We start from the raw sequence: 19,837 nt of genomic DNA on the forward strand, positions 1-19,837 counted from the left end.
AAGTATCATATTCTTATGGGATCGAGCCATTCTCCTCGGCAATATCAAATATCATATTCTTATGGGATCTGGTCGTTCGCCTCGGCGGTATCATATTCTTATGGGATCGGGCCATTCTCCTCGACAGTATCTTATTCTTATGGGATCGGTCCATTCGCCTCGGCATTTCTATAAAATACTCTTATGGGATCGGGTCGTTCACCTTGGCAACTTCATGAAACACTGTTTTGGGATTAGGTCGTTCACCTCGGCAGAATTATGCGTAATATTTGACAAGAAGCCAGTGTATCCGTGAATTTTCCTGATTTAAATTTTGACCACCTATCTAGTGGGGACTATTTGATATATATACTCCGGATGAGGAGGTGACCGATAATTGAGAGCTTGTGTTTACTGTTCAGAGGATGATCGTACCACGTACCTATATTTATTTACACTGTTTATTTACCATGCCTCACACTTGTTTACTTTCTATTGTACTTGATTTATTGGACCACTAGTAAGTGTCAATGTCGACCCAATGTCACTACTTCTCCGGGGTTAGGCTAGATACTTACTAGGTATGCGTTGATTTACGTACTCATGCTACACTTCTGCACATATTGTGCATGTATATATTTCTGGTGGTCTTTTGGGTGCAAAGTCGCAGCTATTGCGGGACTTTATGGTGAGCTGCATCCTATGTTACGATCCGCAGTATACAGAGTCTCCATTAGAGTTATTTATATTTTTCCTGTCTAACTTGTATTCCAGACAAATATTGTATTGTTATTGTACCTTCTAGTAGACGTTCATGCACTTATGACACTCCGTTTTGGGGGTGTTCTAGATTTTTTTATGGATTGTTTTACATTGATACACTTTCACTTATTCTCTTAACAAAAGATTACGAAACCACGATTTATTTTAATGCACTGACCTCTCTATCTATGTAAGATTCATGATTTTAAAAATAATAAAATGAATAATTAAGTGTTGGCTTGCCTAACGGTGACGTTGGGCGCCATCACGGCATATAGTAGATTTTGGGTCGTGACAGATAAACTTTAGTCAAGATCTGATAAGTGTAGGTTCATTGGGTATCCCAAAGAAACAATGTGATATTATTTCTATCACCCTTCTGACCATAAAGTTTTTGTGGCTAGAAGAGCAGACTTTGGGAAGGGAATTTCTTTTAGAAGGAAATTATAGTCAAGAAACTAATGAATCAACATACAATCAAGATCATGAGACACAAGTTAAAGAACCTTTATTGGATATTTTGAAGTTGACAAGGAAGTTGCCATCTTCAACGGTTGAAGTTCAAGAACTAAATGTAGTTCAAGAGCAGGTTAATGAACTAGTTCCAAACCAAATTAAACAATAACTAAATCTAACATAATGCGAGCAAGTTGTACAAGCACATCATAGAAGGTCTACACGAGAACGTCGGGTACCAACTAGACTAAATCTAATGGTACAAGATGATATATCAAATGAGGTTGATCATAATGATGATGACCCTAAGACCTATGAAGAGGCGACACAAGGTTCTGACAATGAAATATGGAAAATGGATGTGAAAACATCTTTCCTTATTGGTGAGCTAGAAGAGGAGGTTTCACATCTCTGCCTGATCATAATAAGATTTGCAAGCTACAAAAATCCATTTCTGGACTAAAGCAAGTCGAAATTGGAATATTCGCTTTAACACGACAATTAAAAAGCTCAATTTTGTTAGATGCGAAGAAGAATCTTGTATGTACAAAAAGGTTAATGGAAGCATAATTATATTCTTTGTATTGTATGTTGATGATATATTACTTATAGAGAATGATATACCAGCATTGCAAAGTACCAAGATTTGGCTATCTGAACAGCTCTCCGTGAAGGACTTGGGAGAAGCAGCTTATATATTGGGAATAAATATCTATAGAGATAGGTTGAGGAAGCTTGGAGTATGATTCAGGCGAGTAGAGAGCGCCTAAGAGGGGGAGTGCCCAGCCTATTCATGTGTTTTCTACGATAGGGCTAAGGCCGCTACACCAGATGATGTCGTACAATTATGGGTTCAATTTGTTATAGAGGAGCATCATTCGTATCTTGTTCCGGTTCTGCTTATCAGAGTGAGTCCTTCTATTTTACTTCACATATGAGTGAGTTTTGTGATCTTGTACTTTGCTTATGTGCTTACTCCTGGTGGGAGATTCTATAGTGGTAGCCCATGTCTATCGTTTTGTTTTTATTCATCATTGAGAGTTATGAGACTAGAAGTGACTTTCTGTTACCCAGTACGGTAGGTTCTGATGCGATTTCTGAGTGATTGATTAAGATTTGTGATTTAGATGCTCTACCAGGGTGGGAGTGCAGTATATGTTATGATTTTGTTAGTGGAATTGAATAAGTGGAATGTTTTGGTTGGTATGATGTGCATTCTACTAGCGATTCAGAGCTGAGAATGGGATCCTCGCATTTTCATATGATTTGATATGTTTGATCCTGTCTACGGGCCGCGGTGGAGTTATATCAGGATGAGATCCTTGTGATTTATTCATATGCTTCGATTCTCCCTTTGTGAAATTGATTCATAATCTGATACTGATAGGGAGTGGTGCCTGTCGGGCTTGTTTGATAGTTATCTTATGTGTTTCTCCTTACATATTCAGTCATGTTCGTGATGTGCTTATTGAGTTTTAGCTTGCGAGGTGTGTGCCCCGGTGGCGTTAGATATGACTTGTTGATTCGGGTGAATAGTTACGAGGCTTTTATGTTCTTGCATCATTGTCAGTGTTGTGAAGGTTTGAAACATAGTTCTAATGGATATGAGGTTAATTGCCAGTACTGGATTTGATTATGGGCAACTGCTGTGGCTAGATTTGTTATTTAAGGCATATGTAGGCATAAGTTGTTGCAGCTGGTTGAGGTTGGTACCGTGTGTTGATGTAGGAATCGGGTCTTTTGGAAATGATTAGATGGTGAGAGATTTGGTTCTAAGGTTTGCCAGTATGGGTGGAAGGAATAATATTCAGTTTAGATGGCGTTGTCGGGCCTATGTGGAATGGGGTAACGTGGAGTCACCCGCGAATATATGTATGATGAGTATATTTAGTGATTTGTTGACCTCGGAAGGGTACTGGGCACGTTCGAGGACAAACCTTTGTTTAACAGGGGGAGAATGTAACGACCTAACTAGTCGTTTTGGGAATTAGCGCCCTATTCGGAGGCTTAAGGTCTCGAGAAGCTTCGTAGTGTGTATTATTACTTACATGTGTGGTCGAGATTGGTTTTCAGATAATTCAGGATTTAATTGAAAGAACAATTCTTATTTTTAAAGCTTTAATGAAAAGAGTTGACCGGAATTTGACTTTTGTGTAGACTACTCCGAAATGGCGTTATGATGATTTCAATAGTTTTGGACTTAGGCGTGCGTCCATATTTGGATTTGGAGGTCCGTAAGGTAATTTGATGCATTTTGGCAAAAGTTGGAAAAGTTGAAGTTTTGGAAGGTTGAGAGGTTTGACCGAGAGTTGACCATGGTGAAATTGGGGTCGGAATGCGATTCCGAGAGTTTGATTAGCTATGTTATGTCATTTGGAACTAGCATGCAAAATTTGACGTCATTCCCGGGTGATTTGATATGTTTCAGTGAGAGTTTTAGAAGTTAGAGGATTTGGAAATTTATAAGCTCGATTCGTGGTGCGATTTGTAGTTTCGACATTGTTTGATGTGATTTGAGACCTCGAGCGGGTCTGTGTTATGTTATAGGACTTCTTGGTATATTCGGATGGGGTCCCGAAGGGCTCGGGTGAGTTTCAGACGAGCTTCGGATCAATTGGGGCATTTTTGGGTGAGGCTGGCTTGGGCTGAGTTCTGGTGTGGTCGCACCTACGGACCACTGGGCGCAAGTGCGAAGATGAAGGCGCAGAGGCTAGAAAGGCAGGGCTTAGCAGTCTTTGCAGATAAGGAAATTGGTGTGCATTTGCGGCTCCGCAGAGGCAAGCTGAAGCACAAAAGCGATTTGGGCATGCGCACATGCAGTTTCGCAGAAGCGGAAGAATGTCAGCGTGTGCGAGAGGGCAGTTGGTCTGTGGGCTTTGCAGGTGCGGTTCTTTTGTCACAAAAGTGATGCCGCAGAAGCGGCTAATTATGTCGCAGGTGCGATCAGGCCTGTGCAGACTCTATATTATCGAGGGTTTTGGGGGATTTATTCATTTTTTTGAGTTGTAGACCTCGGTTTTGGGAGATTGTTCATTGGTTTTTCAAGCAACTCATTGGGGTAAGTGTTCTCTACTCTAATCTTGTTATATTTCATGAATCCATTGCTATTTTCATCATTTAATTAGTGAATTAAATTGGAAATTTGGGGAAAATTTGTAGAAATCTTTCAAAATGTAAAATGATAATTTGAAGGACGATATATCGGAATTTGATAATTCTTGTTTGGTTGGACTCGTTATCGAATGGGTGTTTAGAATTTGGACTCTCCCTTGTTGAACTATTCTTGTTAAGACTATTATTTTCCTATTGTGTCCTTCTCTGTGAGTTCGTTCTTCCGTTTTCTTGTGTTCTGAAGTTCTTGTGTTGATTACTTGCCGTATTCACGTGTTATTATTGTTGTTGTTGTTGTATTACATGTTGTTGGGCCGAGCATACGTGGTTGTGATATAGAAACTATTTTGAGGAAATGTTGTGGCATGTGGGCACAGATGGTGAAAGTCATTTAATTAAGTTATTATATTTTTGGTATACGTGTTTTGTTGAGAAAATTGTTATGTGTTTGCACGAGGTTTCTGTCGTGCGGTTGTTATTGTATTGCACGAGGTTTCTGTCGTGTTGTTGTTATTGATATGCATGCGATGGTATAAGGTCTTGGCATTAAAACGCATGCGGTGAGATAAGGTTGGCTTGAAATGCGCGGCTAGTAGGGAACTACTAGAAGCCATGCGGTATGATAAGGTGGGCTAAAAGCGGGATGCTATTTCGGGAAAATAATTTTCAAAAACTAAATATAAAGGCTCCTGCAGTGATATAAGGAAAGTTATGATTCATTTACTATTTGAGACTACGAGGCGGTACCTCGGGGGAGTGCTCTTGTTGTCATTTCCCCTTTTCCGTGTACTTGTCTTTGATTGTTGTTCTCCTTAGCATACTATTAATTTTTCCCTCTGTGTTGCACTATTTTCTCAGCTTTGTGTAGCTAATCTTATTGTGTTGGTCGCTGCTTCAACCTTCATTGGTGCTTCTGTTACACCATACAATTCATGGTGATCATTGCTTATGTGCCATTCATTTACTCTACTCTTATATGTTGACTGGAATTATGGTAGAAAACTTGCACAAGCAAACACGTAGTTAAATCACCCATATCGATTTTAAAAGGTGAATCCTAATGACATTAACCATTATACGTACTCTTGCTTTCTGTGTGAGGATTGTTTTATTGGCACGTAAGTCGTCCATACGATTATGAGTTGTAATGTGGGCATTAGATGCCAAGTGATTAGGGTTCATGAATTGGGACCCGTGAACTGTGATTTTGAGGTTCGATACCTCGTGGAAATGCTTGAACAAATTTGATGTGAAAGAGGTTGTTCTCATTGAGTTGTTGTTGGTTTTCCCGTTATTTGGTTTCCTCGGACTTAGACTGTGATTAGTTACTCTACAACATTATTACCTGATTGCTTCCTGTTGAATATTGTTGTTACTAATGTATCATTTCAAATACTGTCGTGTATTCCTTATCATGCTTAGCTTTATATTAATATTGTTTCTCTGTTAGTTCATCTACACACTTGTTCAGGTTGTTTATTCCGGTAGGTGTCTTGACTGTACCTCGTCAATACTCCACCGAGGTTAGTCTTGATACTTACTAGGTACTGTTGTAGTGTACTCATACTACACTTCTGCACATTTTTGTGATTATCTAGGTGCCTCAGTTGTTGTTGATTATTAGATGGATGGTAGAGCTGTGGAGACTCAAGGTAAACCTGTCGTCGTGTTCGCAGGCCTCGGAGTCACCTTCTAATATTTTATTGTACTGTTTAATTCCATCCGAACAGTTGTATTTAGGGATTTTCTAGCACACTCAGTAGAGCTTATGACTTGTACTACCGGTTTTGGGAATTCTAATTTGTATAAGATTTTTATCTCATATTTTTCATTTGATGGTTGTATTCTTCTAATTATTTAGTAAGTGTTAGGCTTACCTAGTCTTAGATACTAGTTGCCATCACGACATCTTACGGGGGGAAATTAGGGTCGTGACAAGTTGGTATCAGAGCCCTAGGTTCATAGGTGCTACGAGTCATAAGCGAGTTTAGTAGAGTCTTGTGGATCGGTACAGAGACGTATGTACTTATCTTCGAGAGGCTACAGAACTATTAGGATAGTTTCACTTTTTTCATTCTTATCGTGCGAGTTTATTGATCTCAGAGTTTGAACCTTTGTCATTCTATTCTCTCACAAATGGTAAGGACACGATCTACAGTTACCAACAATGTTGCCACAAAATCGGCGTTGCTAGGGGCCGGGGCAGTGGCCGAGGAGGAGAATGTGCTACAGCTACAGCACCCGTCATAGTAGCTGTTGAGGAGCCGTCGGTAGCTTTTGTTGGGGGACAGGTGCCGGAGGCACCTGTGGTTACCCTAAGACTTCAGGAGACTTTAGCACAGTTTCTGAGCATGTTTGGTATATTGGCTCAGGCGGAAAGTTGATTTCGGTTGCACCAGCTACTTCACAGAACGGGGGAGGAGCTCAAACTCCCGCTGCACGTACTCTAGAGCAGTGAGTCCACGTTGGTTAGGTCCCAGATGTCATGCCGACAGAGCCTGTTATCCCAGTTCAGTCCGTGGTTAGAGCAGCAGCATATGAGGAGTAATAGCTTAAACTTCCAAAGTTCCAGAAGTATTACCCTCCTACTAGCGGTGGTTTAGCTTCAGAGTATGCGCATGGGTTCCTAGGGGAGTGCTACTGTATTCTCCGCACTATGGGTATTGTGGAGACGAGTGGAGTTGCTTTTAATGCATTCCAGCTTAAGGGAGCGGCGTATCAGCGGTGGCGAGCGTGTAAGTTGAGTAGTCCGGCCGAGTAGTTGCACCAGGGCACTATGTCAGTGTCAAAGTATGATGCTATATTCAATGAATTGTCCAGACATGAACCTACTTGGGTTTCTACAGTTAGAGAGTAAGTCCGTGTTTTCATTGAGGGGCTCAGCCATAATATCTGGTTCAGCATGGCTCGAGAGTTGGAGTCGGATATTCCATCTCAGTAGGTGTTAGAGATCGCTCGTTCATTAGAGGACATGTGGGACAAAGAGGGAGAAGTCATGCGGGGTTAGTAGATAGAGGACATAGAGGCTAAGAGGACTCGAAGACCGGAGAGACTTATTGGTTCCTATTTTGGAGGCAGGGTACGTCATGGTAGATATTTTGTGGGTCAGCCAGCTCAGTTTGCACTTTAGATTTCGCACGGTGTTTCAAGTACACATGGGTCTGAGGGTGCCTGTACTAGAAAGCTTCCAGAGCCACATCAGTGGAGAGGTTGCTTTGAGTGTGGAAATATCAGCCACATGGTGAGAGGCTGTCCCAGACTCCAAACAAATGTGTCACAATAGGGTATTCAGGCTATGAGTTATGCTTCAGTTGCTGATATCCCTGCACCGCCAGCTTAGGGTGCAGGTCAGGCGAGTAGAGGGCACCTAAGAGGGGGAGTGCCCGGCCCATTGATCTATTTTCTACGGTAGGGCTAAGGCCGCTACACCAGATGATCTCGTACAGTTATGGGTTTGATTTGTTATAGAGGGGCATCATTCGTATCTTGCTCCGGTTATGCTTATTAGGGTGAGTCTTTCTATTTTACTTCATATATGAGTGAGTTTCGTGATCTTGTACTCTGCTTATGTGCTTACCCCTGGTGGGAGATTCTATAGTGGTAGCATGTGTGTATAGTTTTGTTTTTATTCATTATTGAGAATTATGAGACTAGAAGTGACTTTCTGTTACCTAGTACGGTAGGTTCTGATGCAATTTCTGAGTGATTGGTTACGATTTATGATTTAGATGCTCTACCAGGGTGGGAGTGCAGTATGTGTTGTGATTTTGTTTTCGGAATTGAACTAGTGGAAGGTTTCGGTTGGTATGATATGCATTCTACTTGCGATTCAGAGCTCAGGATGGGATCCTCACATTTTCATGTGATTTGATATGTTTGAGCCGGGCTACGGGCTGTGGTGGAGTTATATCAGGATGCAATTCTTGTGATTTATTCATATGCTTCGATTCTCCCTTTGTGAAATTGATTCGTAGTCTGATACTGATATGGAGTGGTGCCTGTCGGGCTTGTTTGATAGTTCTCTTATGAGTTTCTCCTAATATTCAGTCATGTTCGTGTTGTGCTTATTGAGTTTTAACTTGCGAGGTGTGTGTCCCGGAGGCATTAGATATGACTTGTTGATTCCGGTGAATAGTTACGAGGTCTTTATCTTCTTGCATCGTTGTCAGTGTTGTAAAGGTTTGAAATAGGGTTCTAGCAGATATGTGGCTAATTGTCGATACTGAAATTGATTATGGACAGCTACTGTGGCTAGAGTTGTCGTTTAAGACATATATGTGATGTGTTATGTCGTGTTGTTACACCTGGTGGGTATAGGCATAAGTTGTTGCAGCTGGTTGAGGTTGGTACCATGTGTTGATGTAGGAATCAGGTCTTTTGGAAATGATTGGATGGTGAGAAATTTGGTTCTTAGGTTTGCTAGTGTGGGTGGAAGGAATAATATTCAGTTGAGATAGTGTTGTCGGGCCTGTGTGGATTGGGGTGACATGGATTCACCCGCGAGTATATGTATGATGAGTACATTCAGTGATTTGTTGACCTCGGAATGGTACTGGGCACGTTCGAGGACGAATGTTTGTTTAAGAGAGGGAGAATGCAACGACCCAACCGGTCATTTTGGGAATTAGCGCCATGTTCGGCGGCTTAGGTTTCGAGAAGATTCGCAATGTGTATTATGATTGAGTGTGTGGTCGAGATTCGTTTTCAGATGATTCGGGATTTAATTGAAAGAACAATTCTTATTTTTGATGCTTAAATGAAAAGAGTTGACCGGAATTTAACTTTTGTGTAGATGACTCCGAAATGGCGTTATGATGATTTCAATAGCATCGTATGGTGATTTTGGATTTAGGCGTGTGTCCAAATTTGAATTTGGAGGTCCGTAGGGTAATTTGATGCATTTTGGCGAAAGTTGGAAAAGTTGAAGTTTTGGAAGGTTGAGAGGTTTGGCTGAGAGTTGACCTTGGTGATATCAGGGTCGGAATGCTATTCCGAGAGCTGTATTAGCTATGTTATGTCATTTGGAACTAGCATGCAAAATTTGGCGTCATTCCGGGTTGATTTGATATGTTTCGGCACGAGTTGTAGAAATTAGAAGATTTGAAAATTTATAAGTTCGATTCGTGGTGAGATTTGTTGTTTCGACGTTATTTGATGAGATTTGAGACCTCGAGCGGGTCTGTGTTATGTTATAGGACTTGTTGGTATATTCAGACTGGGTCCTGAGGGGCTCGAGTGAGTTTCGGACGAGCTTCGGATTAATTGGAGCATTTTTGGGTGAGGCTGGCTTGGAAAACTGGGCAAATTTTTGGCATGCGCACCTGCAGTTTCGCAAAAGCAGAAGAATGTCCGCATGTCCGAGAGGGCATCTGGTCTGTGGTCTTTGCAGGTGCGGTTCTTTTGCCACAAAAGCAACGCCGCAGAAGTGGCTAATTATGTCGCAGGTGCGATCAGGCCTGGGCAGACTCTATATTGTCGAGGGTTTTTGGGGATTTATTCATTTTTTGGAGTTGTAGACCTCGGTTTTGGGAGATTGTTTGTTGGTTTTTCAAGCAACTCATTGGGATAAGTGTTCTCTACCCTAATCTTGTTGTATTTCATGAATCCATTGCTATTTTCATCATTTAATTAGTGAATTAAATTGGAAATTTGGGGAAAATTTGTAGAAATGTTTCAAAATGTAAAATGATTATTTGAAGGATGAATTGATATCAGAATTTGGTAATTCTTATATGGTTGGACTCGTTATCGAATGGGTGTTCGAATTTTTATAATTTGGGTCAGGTTTCGAGGTGCAGGATCGGGATTTGACTTTTGCGTTAACTTTTGGTTCTTGTTAAAGATTGAAGCTTTATTATCCGTAATTGTTTTCTATGAGTTTTATTTATGAATTGAAAATATTTTGGTTCGATCTGAGTCGTCCGGAGGTTGTTTCACGCGAAAAGGTCAGTTTAGAGTAACAGTCTAGCTTCTTTGAGGTAAGTATCTTGCCTAACTTTGTGTGGGGGAACTACCCCTTAGGATTTGAGTCTTTTGTGCTAATTGTGTCATGTGAAGGCCGAGTACGTGCCCGGACTTATTTGTGGAAATTTGATCATCTAGTGCTCTTAGGTTCTTCTGTCCATTAAATATGAAGTTGTTTTGCCATGTTAAATTCCTCATTTACTAAATTCACCCTTACGTGACTTAATTGAAATTAATTGCTTCATGTTCTACCCTTATTGCCAATTAAACATAGTGATTGAATTCTTTCTATGGTTCTACATGAGAAACCAGTACAAATATAACCTACATGTCCAATTGAACTATGAGCTAGAAGTTTTTTTACTTTTGTTTGGCCATGGTGGCCAGTGCTCCTAAGATCATAGAAGCAACGCTGCAGAAAAAGAAGATTTATTGCAATGTAGCTCCATAAGAACCATAAATAGAAACACGTAAAATATTAGCAGAAATAGAGATTTTAGGCGCAATAGAAAGGATACTCTTATGTGCCTTAACTGAAGTTGTTGCCTCTTTTATCGTCATGCTATCTTTTCATAATTGCTTAACCTTAATTGAAATCATTGTTATCTTTCCGTAATTTCTTAAACCTTAATTGAAATCATTATTATCTCTTCCGTAATTGCTTAGCCTTAATAAAAGTTTTTTAATTGTTGACGTATTCTTATTTGGGGTCATTGATTCATGTTATATCTCTTGTTGTCGAATTGCACTTTCGTGGAATCATTGTTACACATTACCTCTCCCTTGTTGAATTATTCTTGTTGTGACTATTATTTTTCTGTTGTGTCTTTCTCTGTGAGTTCGTCCTTTCGTTTCTTTGTGTTCTGAAGTTCTTGTGTTGATTTACTTGCCGTATTCCCGTGTTATTATTGTTATTGTTTTTGTATTCCATGTTGTTTGGCCGAGGGCTATACGTGGTTGTAATATTGAAACTTTTTTAAGAAAATGTTGTGGCATGCGGGCACAGATGGTGAAAGTCATTTATTTGAGTTTTTATGTTTTTGGCATACGTGTTTTGTTGAGAAAATTGTTATGTGTTTGTACGAGGTTTCTTCGTGCGGTTGTTATTGTGTTGCACGAGGTTTCTGTTGTGTTGTTGTTATTGATATGCATACGGTGGTATATGGTCTGAGTGTTGAAACGTATGCGGTGAGATAAGGTGGGCTTGAAATGCGCGGCTAGTAAAGGAACTACTAGAAGCCATGCGGTATGATAAGGTGGGCTAAAACGCGGGATGCTATTTTGGGAAAATAATTTTCAAAAACTAAATATAAAGGTCGCCGTGGTGATATAAGGAAAGTTGTGATTCATTTACGATTTGAGACTACGAGGCGGTACCTCGGGAGTACTCTTGTTGTCATTTACCATTTTCTGTGCACTTATCTTTGATTGTTGTTTTCCTTAGCATACTATTAATTGTTCTCCTCCGTGTTGCACTATTTGCTCAGCTCTGTGTAGCTAATATGATTGTGTTGGTTGTTGCTTCAAACTTCATTGTTGCTTCTATTACACCGTACATTTCGTGGAGATCATTGCTTATGTGTCATTCATTGACTCTACTCTTATTTGTTGACTGGAATTATGGTAGAACACTTGCACAAGCATACACATAGTTAAATCACCCATATCAGTTTTAAAAGGTGAATCCTGACGACATTAACCATTATACGTACTCTTGTCTTATTGCTTTCTATGTGAGGATTATTTTATTGGCACGCGGGTCGTCCGTGTGATTATGAGTTGTAATGTGGGCACAAGATGTCAAGTGATTAGGGTTGGGAGCCATGAGGTGTGATTTTAAGGTTCGGTACCTCGTGAAAATGCTTGAACAAATTTGGTGTGAAAGCGGTTGTTCTCATTGAGTTGTTGCTGGTTTTCCCTTTATTTGGTTTCCCCAGACTTAGACTGTGATTAGTTACTCTACAGCATTATTACCTGATTGCTTCCTGTTGAATATTGTTGTTACTAATGTATCATTTCAAGTACTGTGTTGTATTCCTTATCCTGCTTAGCTTTATATTAATATTGTTTCTCTGTTAGTTCATCTACACACTTGTTCAGGTTGTTTAGTCTGGTAGGTGTCTTGACTGTCCCTCGTCACTACTCCACCGAGGTTAGTCTTGATACTTACTAGGTACTGTTGTGGTGTACTCATACTACACTTCTGCACATTTTTGTGATTATCTAGGTGCCTCAGTTGTTGTTGATTATTAGATGGATGGTAGAGCTGTGGAGACTCAAGGTAAACCTGTCGTCGCGTTCGCAGGCCTCGGAGTCACCTTCTGATATTTTCATTGTACTGTTTAATTTCATCCGAACAGTTGTATTTAGCGATTTTCTAGCAAACTCAGTAGAGCTTATGACTTGTACTACCGTTTTTGGGAATTGTAATTTGTATAAGATTTTTATCTCGTATTTTTCATTTATTGGTTGAATTCTTCTAATTATTTAGTAAGTGTTAGGATTACCTAGTCTTAGAGACTAGGTCCCGTCACGACATCTTACAAGGGGGAAATTAGGGTCATGACATATAACATGGATATTCCAAAAGAGGCTATCTACCGATGAGCATTGGAATTACTCTCGGTAAGGAGGGTTGTCCTAAAACACCTAAAGAGAGAGAACACATGAGTAGGATCCCATACGCTAGCGCAGTGGGAGTTATCATGTATATCATGACATATACACGTCCTGATGTGGCTTATGCACTTGGAGTGACTAGCCGATATCAAGCAAATCCTGGTGAGGAACATTGAAAGGTGGTGAAGACCATTCTTAAGTGCTTAAGAAGGACTAAAGTTCAATTCCTCATCTATGGAGATTCTGAGTTGAAACTTGAAGGTTATACTGATGCAAGTTTCTCTTCAGATAATGATGATAACAAATCTATTTCTGGTTATGTATTCACCTTAAATGGTGGTGCAGTGAGTTGGAAAAGTTCCAAACAAGCTGCAATAGCTGATTCAGTAACTGAAGCAGAATATATAGCAGCTAGTGAAGCTGCTAAGGAAGCTGTTTGGATGAAAAAGGTTCTTAACTGAACTTGGTGTGGTTCCTTCAATAGAAGGTACAGTTCCATTGTTGTGTGACAATACTGGATCCATTGCTCAAGCAAAAGAACCAAGATCACACCAAAAATCCAAACTCATTCTGCGAAGGTATCACTTGATAAGAGAAAGCATTGAACATGGAAACGTCTAGATTCAAAAGGTTGATGAAAATAAAAATGTTACTGACCCATTCAGTAAAGCGCTTGGAGCAAAGGAGTTTGACAAGCACATGTAAAAATTGGGAATGAAGTACAAGACTGATTGGCTCTAGTGCAAGTGGGAGATTATTAGGGATATAGTAGATATGTCCTAGATCCAATCCCGTGTTTGATGATTTAAATATATTCTTGTGAACGTTATTTGATATAAAAAAATATATATGGCATCTAATATTCTTTTATCATAGTTATTATTAATTATTTTATTAACTTGATAAGGTCCTTGATTAAATTTCGAGACTTGTCATTATGATGGAGATCATGATAATGAGAGTAAAGTTTCTTATAATTTTATCTAAATTTATTCTTGATCGTAGGATTATTAATTTGGACATTAATAATTCGGTTAAATTAATATTTATGTGATTGTCTTTATGGGATAAAGATTAGTTGATCTTATTAACTAAATCACATAGATAGATAATGCATATATATATGATCGAGCAGACTCATTGGATAATTCTTAATGGTTAGAATTACCATAAATTTTCAATATGATATTCACTTGAAGAATAGGATGTAAGAGTTTTCTTTGACCTGAGATCGTCATAGTAATTGACAAGTTATTTATTGTGCTTTGATACTAAACACCTATGACCCGAGGTCTATAGTTGAAAGGATATTGGGTACGATTAAATACTTGTAGAATTAGTGATTGATCAAGATGGAATCTGTCAACTCTTGGTAATGAGTTTAAGCTCCATGTTATCATGAATTATAAATGACTAAACTAAGACCTTGGCCAGGGCAATTAAATGAAAGAAGAAAAGAGTTTCTTAGGTCATTCAATGGTTGATTATATTTGACATGATTATATAGTTAGTCGCCTATTAGGATTTGACAGTTGAACCATATCCTAGGGTGACCTAGAGCTATAAGGACAAAGGGAATTACTAAATTATTATTCTGCAATTTCTTGAGAGTAAATTGTTGTAAGACCCCGTAAAAAATTTCAAATGATTTAAGTTTTTAAACTGCGCCAACGGTATTTGGGAATAACGTATTTGAGTATTAAAGGAGACCTATGGGATAGAGTCACATCATGTTGAATTGATAATGTATGTTTAAAGTGTGTTGGAACATACTAAGTAGTTTTAGGAATGGCAAGAACTTGTGTGAAACAAGTTGGATGTTTCAATTGGCACAAGACCCAACTTCAAATGAATAGAACTACCTCAATATAATGCCTTAGGTGGTGATATACCTATCACATTAAAGCCCTTTGAATCTAGTTTCCAACGCATCAAACCGTTTGTCATTTGGATATGTATACAGAAAGTTATGGCCATTTTACTGGACATGTGTCATATGCGCGGCCAGATGCGCGGCCAAATCCGCGGCCGCACACATGGGAACTCATTAAATAACCCCAAAGCCGGGAATAGAGGGGGGTTAAGTCATTTTGGCCAAAAACTCTGATATTTTTAGAGAGAAGGGAGAGTGTTTTAGAGAGAGAGGAAACCCTAGGCTAATTATTCATCAAGTCTTGCTCAAACCTTAAAAGATTAACAAGAAAATCTCACAAGTTCTTCATCTAAGAGGTAAGATTCAAACCCCTAATATTCAATTTCGAATTTGGGTAAAAGATGGTTGATTTGGAGTATGATTCTTGGGTATAAGAGCATTATTTATACATGCTTGTACTAATAAGGTTTGTGGGGAGATTGTTGAGGTCAAATAGTAAATATTGGGTTGTGGAGTGAAGGAAATCTTGTAGAAGAACCTTGTAGTTAGATTTGCACACCTAGTATTTGATAAAATGCTCAAATGAGCTGAGATCATGAATATCTTCCTAATAATGGTTCAATTTTTGTTATGTCTCAAAATAGATTGGGATTGCTAGAATTTCCGGAATGTTATAGTAATTTAAGGAAAGCTCAAAGCAAGGTATGTTGGCTAAACTCTTCTCTTAGAATTGAATCTCACGATGTTCATATAAATTATGTAAGTCCCGAGTGGCTTGTGTTGAAAGATATATGTCCCGAGTAAGTTTGTGTTGAAAGATATATGTTCCGAGTAAGTTTGTGTTGAAATATATATGTTCAATAAGTATCCTAAATGCTTTATTCATATTATGTTGCCAATTGAGGATGTATTCAAGTATGGGCTGTGCTTTAATAATGTATCGAGTTCAAACGAAGGCTATTATGCCAAATTTTGTGAAATATCTCTATGTGCCTTAGACTTTTAATTGCTCGCATGTGTACTACACACCTTGATTTGAATTGTTATTGTTGGTGATGATGATGTTGATGTTTGAAAGTAAAAAGGTGAGCATGAAATATTAAATACGGCCAACATGCTAAGAGTGATTTTATAATTGTGGCCAATGGTGCCAATTAAATGAAATAATGTTAGAAAGATTATGAGACGAGCTTTGACTCAACTATTCCAAAATTGACTTCGATAATATAATTGGCTAAAAGCTTATGAACTCAAGTGCTGCCCAAATGTGGCCGTTTTAGCTAATGCTATGCTTTGTAAGTATTTTTCAATGTGTTTTGTGTTCTTACACATTCGTGAGTGGAAATTATGTATGATCTTAACTTGTGCTTCGATTGCCAATCATTTTACTCCATTTATTGGAAAGAAATCTATTGTGTTTAAAGCCTTCATTACTAATGAACTTAAAGTTGTGAATTCCGGAATATTCTACTTGTTGATAATTATGATGATGATCTATGAAATGGAGGAAATGAAAGTGTAGAATATGATATACGGCCACAATGCCATGAATGAATAAGAATATGTATGTCCAAGGGAGCTAATAAAATAGTGATGTTGTAAGTAGTTGAAAGTAATTGTGAAGTGATATATGGTGGGGAAGGTTATGAGACGAATGTATTTGTACTTATGTTTCCAATGTGTTATAAGCTCTTACGCCCTCATGAGGAGAGGCTATAGTGTTCCTAAATATTTTAAATGTTCTTGATGTCCTATGATCACCTATAACAAGTACAAGTAAGTGATGGTATGAACATGAAATGTTGTCGTTTGCCAAAATGAGAATTATGAGGTGTTGTATGTCTCTATGGTTTCTATCATAGTATGTATGCTACTAAAATAATTAATGTAAATGACTTCGATGTTAAGTCCCCAAGAATCATGAACATAGCTAATGACCATAAGTTGATAAGAAGGTATATATGTGGTGGAAGAGAGATGTCCTATGCTAAATGATGATGAATCTTATGAAAACGAATTTGGGCCATGTGCCACTGAAATTGGCCTGTTGATTCACCATACATGTGCTAATGTAATGGGCTATGTTTCTCCATAATGAACATGAACATAAAGTGTCTCAATAATCCGGGAACTTACGATCTTAAAAGTAATGTTAATCATGTCGCTTTGAGTTTATACATGGTTCTATGCATAATGATGTGTTATGAAGCCCTATGGATGGTCTATTAAACGCATAGTCTTGTTATGAAATCCTATGGACGGTCTATGAAACGCATAGGTATATTGTGTTATGAAATCCTATGGACGGTCTATGAAACGCATAGGTATATCTTGTTATGAAATCCTATGGACGGTCTATGAAACGCATAGGTATATTGTATTATGAAATTCTATGGACAATCTATGAAACGCATAGGTATATTGTGTAATGAAATTCTGTGGACGGTCTATAATACGCATAGGTATATCATATTATGAAATCACTGTGAACGGTCTATGAAACGCACAGGTGTATTTATATTGTATATGCAATCCTATGGACGGTCTATGAAACGCATAGGTATATTGTGTTATGAAATCCTATGGACGGTCTATGAAACGCATAGATATATTTTGTTATGAAATCCTATGGACGGTCTATGAAACGCATAGGTATATTGTGTTATGAAATCCTATGGACGGTCTATGAAACACATAGGTATATTGTGTTATGAAATCCTGTAGACGGTCTATAAAATGCATAGGTATATCATGTTATGAAATCACTGTGAACGGTCTATGAAATGCACAGGTGTATTTGCATTGTATATGAAATCCTATGAACGGTCTATGAAACGCATAGGTATATTGTATAAATAAACAATGTGAACGGTCTATGAAACGCACAGGTGTATTTATATTGTATATGTAATCCTATGGACGGTCTATGAAACGCATAGGTATATTGTGTTATGAAATCCTATGGACGGTCTATGAAATGCATAGATATATCTTGTTATGAAATCCTATGGACGGTCTATGAAATGCATAGATATATCTTGTTATGAAATCCTATGGACGGTCTATGAAACGCATAGGTATATTATGTTATAAAATCCTATGGACGATCTATGAAACACATAAGTATATTGTGTTATGAAATCCTGTGGACGGTCTATGAAACGCATAGGTATATCATGTTATGAAATCACCATGAACGGTCTATGAAACGCACATGTGTATTTGCATTGTATATGAAATTCTATGAACGGTCTATGAAACGTATAGGTATATTGTATAAGTAAATACTGTGAACGGTCTGTGAAACGCACAAGTGTATTTATATTATATATTTAATCCTAAGGATGGTCTATGAAACGCATATGTATATTGTGTTATGAAATCCTATGGACGGTCTATGAAACGCATAGGTATATCTTGTTATGAAATCCTATGGACGGTCTATGAAACGCATAGGTATATTGTGTTATGAAATCATATGGACGGTCTATGAAACGCATAGGTATATTGTGTTATGAAATCCGGTGGACGGTCTATGAAACGCATAGGTATATCATGTTATGAAATCACTGTGAACGGTCTATGAAATGCATGTGTATTTGCATTGTATATGAAATCTTATGAACGGTCTATAAAATGCATAGGTATATTGTATAAGTAAACACTGTGAACGGTCTATGAAACGCACAAGTGTATTTATATTATATATGTAATCCTGTGAATGGTCTATGAAATGCACAGGTGTATTGTGTAAGTAAACACTGTGAATGGTCTATGAAACACACAGGTATACTGTATAGATGATACTTTGAACGGTCTATGAAACGCACAGGTGTATTGTGTAAGTAAACATTGTGAATGGTCTATGAAACGCACAGGTATATTGTATGATATATGTGAATCCTATGAACGGTCCATGAGACGCATAGGTGTATTGTCTATGGAATCCTATGAACGGTCTATGAAATGTATAGGTGCAAGATAAGAGAGGGATATGGACGGTCTAGTGAGACGCATTGTTAACGTAGACATTACGTGCCATTTTCATTGGCCTTGTTCGTGCATGTTGTTTCAATTAATTTATATTATGTGTTCCACGTATAGATCATATTGGCATTTTATTTTGAAAGAGGATTTTTTAGCTATACATACTAGTGCTATTCAACAATACTAATGTCCCTTTTGTCGGGGGCGCTGTATCTTTTAATGGATGCAGGTATACTTCTACAGGATGATATGGATCTTTGATAAGAATCTTCTGCGCAGTAGATTATGGTGAGCCCGCTACAATTCCAGTGGGCATTTGAGTCTAGTTGGTTTTATGTACTTAGGTATCTATTGTCATAGAAGCTCCATGTACACTGTGGGTCATGTACTTAAGTTTTTGAGTTTTGTCGTGTAATTATGTTCATAAATATTTATGAAGTTATGTACCCATCACGAGAGAAAAAGAAAAGAAAAGGAAAAAAAATCGAGCCATTGAGCCAAATACATTCAAATATGAAAGTCATGATTTAATTATGTTTTGATAAATCAAGCATGAGTTATGATGAGAGGTTGATGCAACATAGGCTTGCTCGACTGGGTTCACTTGGTTGAGCGCCGGTCGCGCTCCTCGATTTCGGGGCGTGACAATTGTATACTCCATTCTATCCGGTCATTAAGAAGTGTTGCTAGATGCCACCCTTGATTAGTATATTGATGTGATCAATTTACTACCGGCATAGTATTGAACCTATGGGGTCACACATTAACGAGTGTTCAGATCTTTGCTAAAGGATTAATTACTTTATTATTTGATAATTAAATTAAAAAATTTAATTAGTTAAATAAATTTACTTATTAGTCCAAATAAAATATTATTATATTTTTTACTAGCACAGAGGATATAATTAATATTATAAATGTCACGACCCAAAATTCAACTAGTCGTGATGGAACCCAACCCAAACCGCTAGGTAAGCCAATTGACAATAAACAAATTCCAATAAAATTTAATGAGACAAATAAATAAAAGAAAATATCCGAATCTTATACATTTTTCAAGGACTGGTAGTACAAATCATAAGCTTC

At 38.1% G+C, this 19,837-nt stretch overlaps 1 protein-coding gene across 1 annotated transcript; it reads left to right on the plus strand.

The window, feature by feature from the left end:
• Positions 1-12,986: 12,986 nt before the first annotated feature.
• LOC138900595 (secreted RxLR effector protein 161-like) lies at positions 12,987-13,596 on the plus strand. The gene is made up of 3 exons (XM_070187695.1): positions 12,987-13,053; positions 13,153-13,340; positions 13,513-13,596. The coding sequence occupies exons 1-3, from the start codon at positions 12,987-12,989 to the stop codon at positions 13,594-13,596; spliced, it is 339 nt and encodes a 112-aa protein (XP_070043796.1).
• Positions 13,597-19,837: the final 6,241 nt, after the last annotated feature.

This window comes from Nicotiana tomentosiformis, chromosome 10 (genome assembly GCF_000390325.3).
Source record: "Nicotiana tomentosiformis chromosome 10, ASM39032v3, whole genome shotgun sequence".
Lineage (NCBI taxonomy): Eukaryota > Viridiplantae > Streptophyta > Magnoliopsida > Solanales > Solanaceae > Nicotiana > Nicotiana tomentosiformis.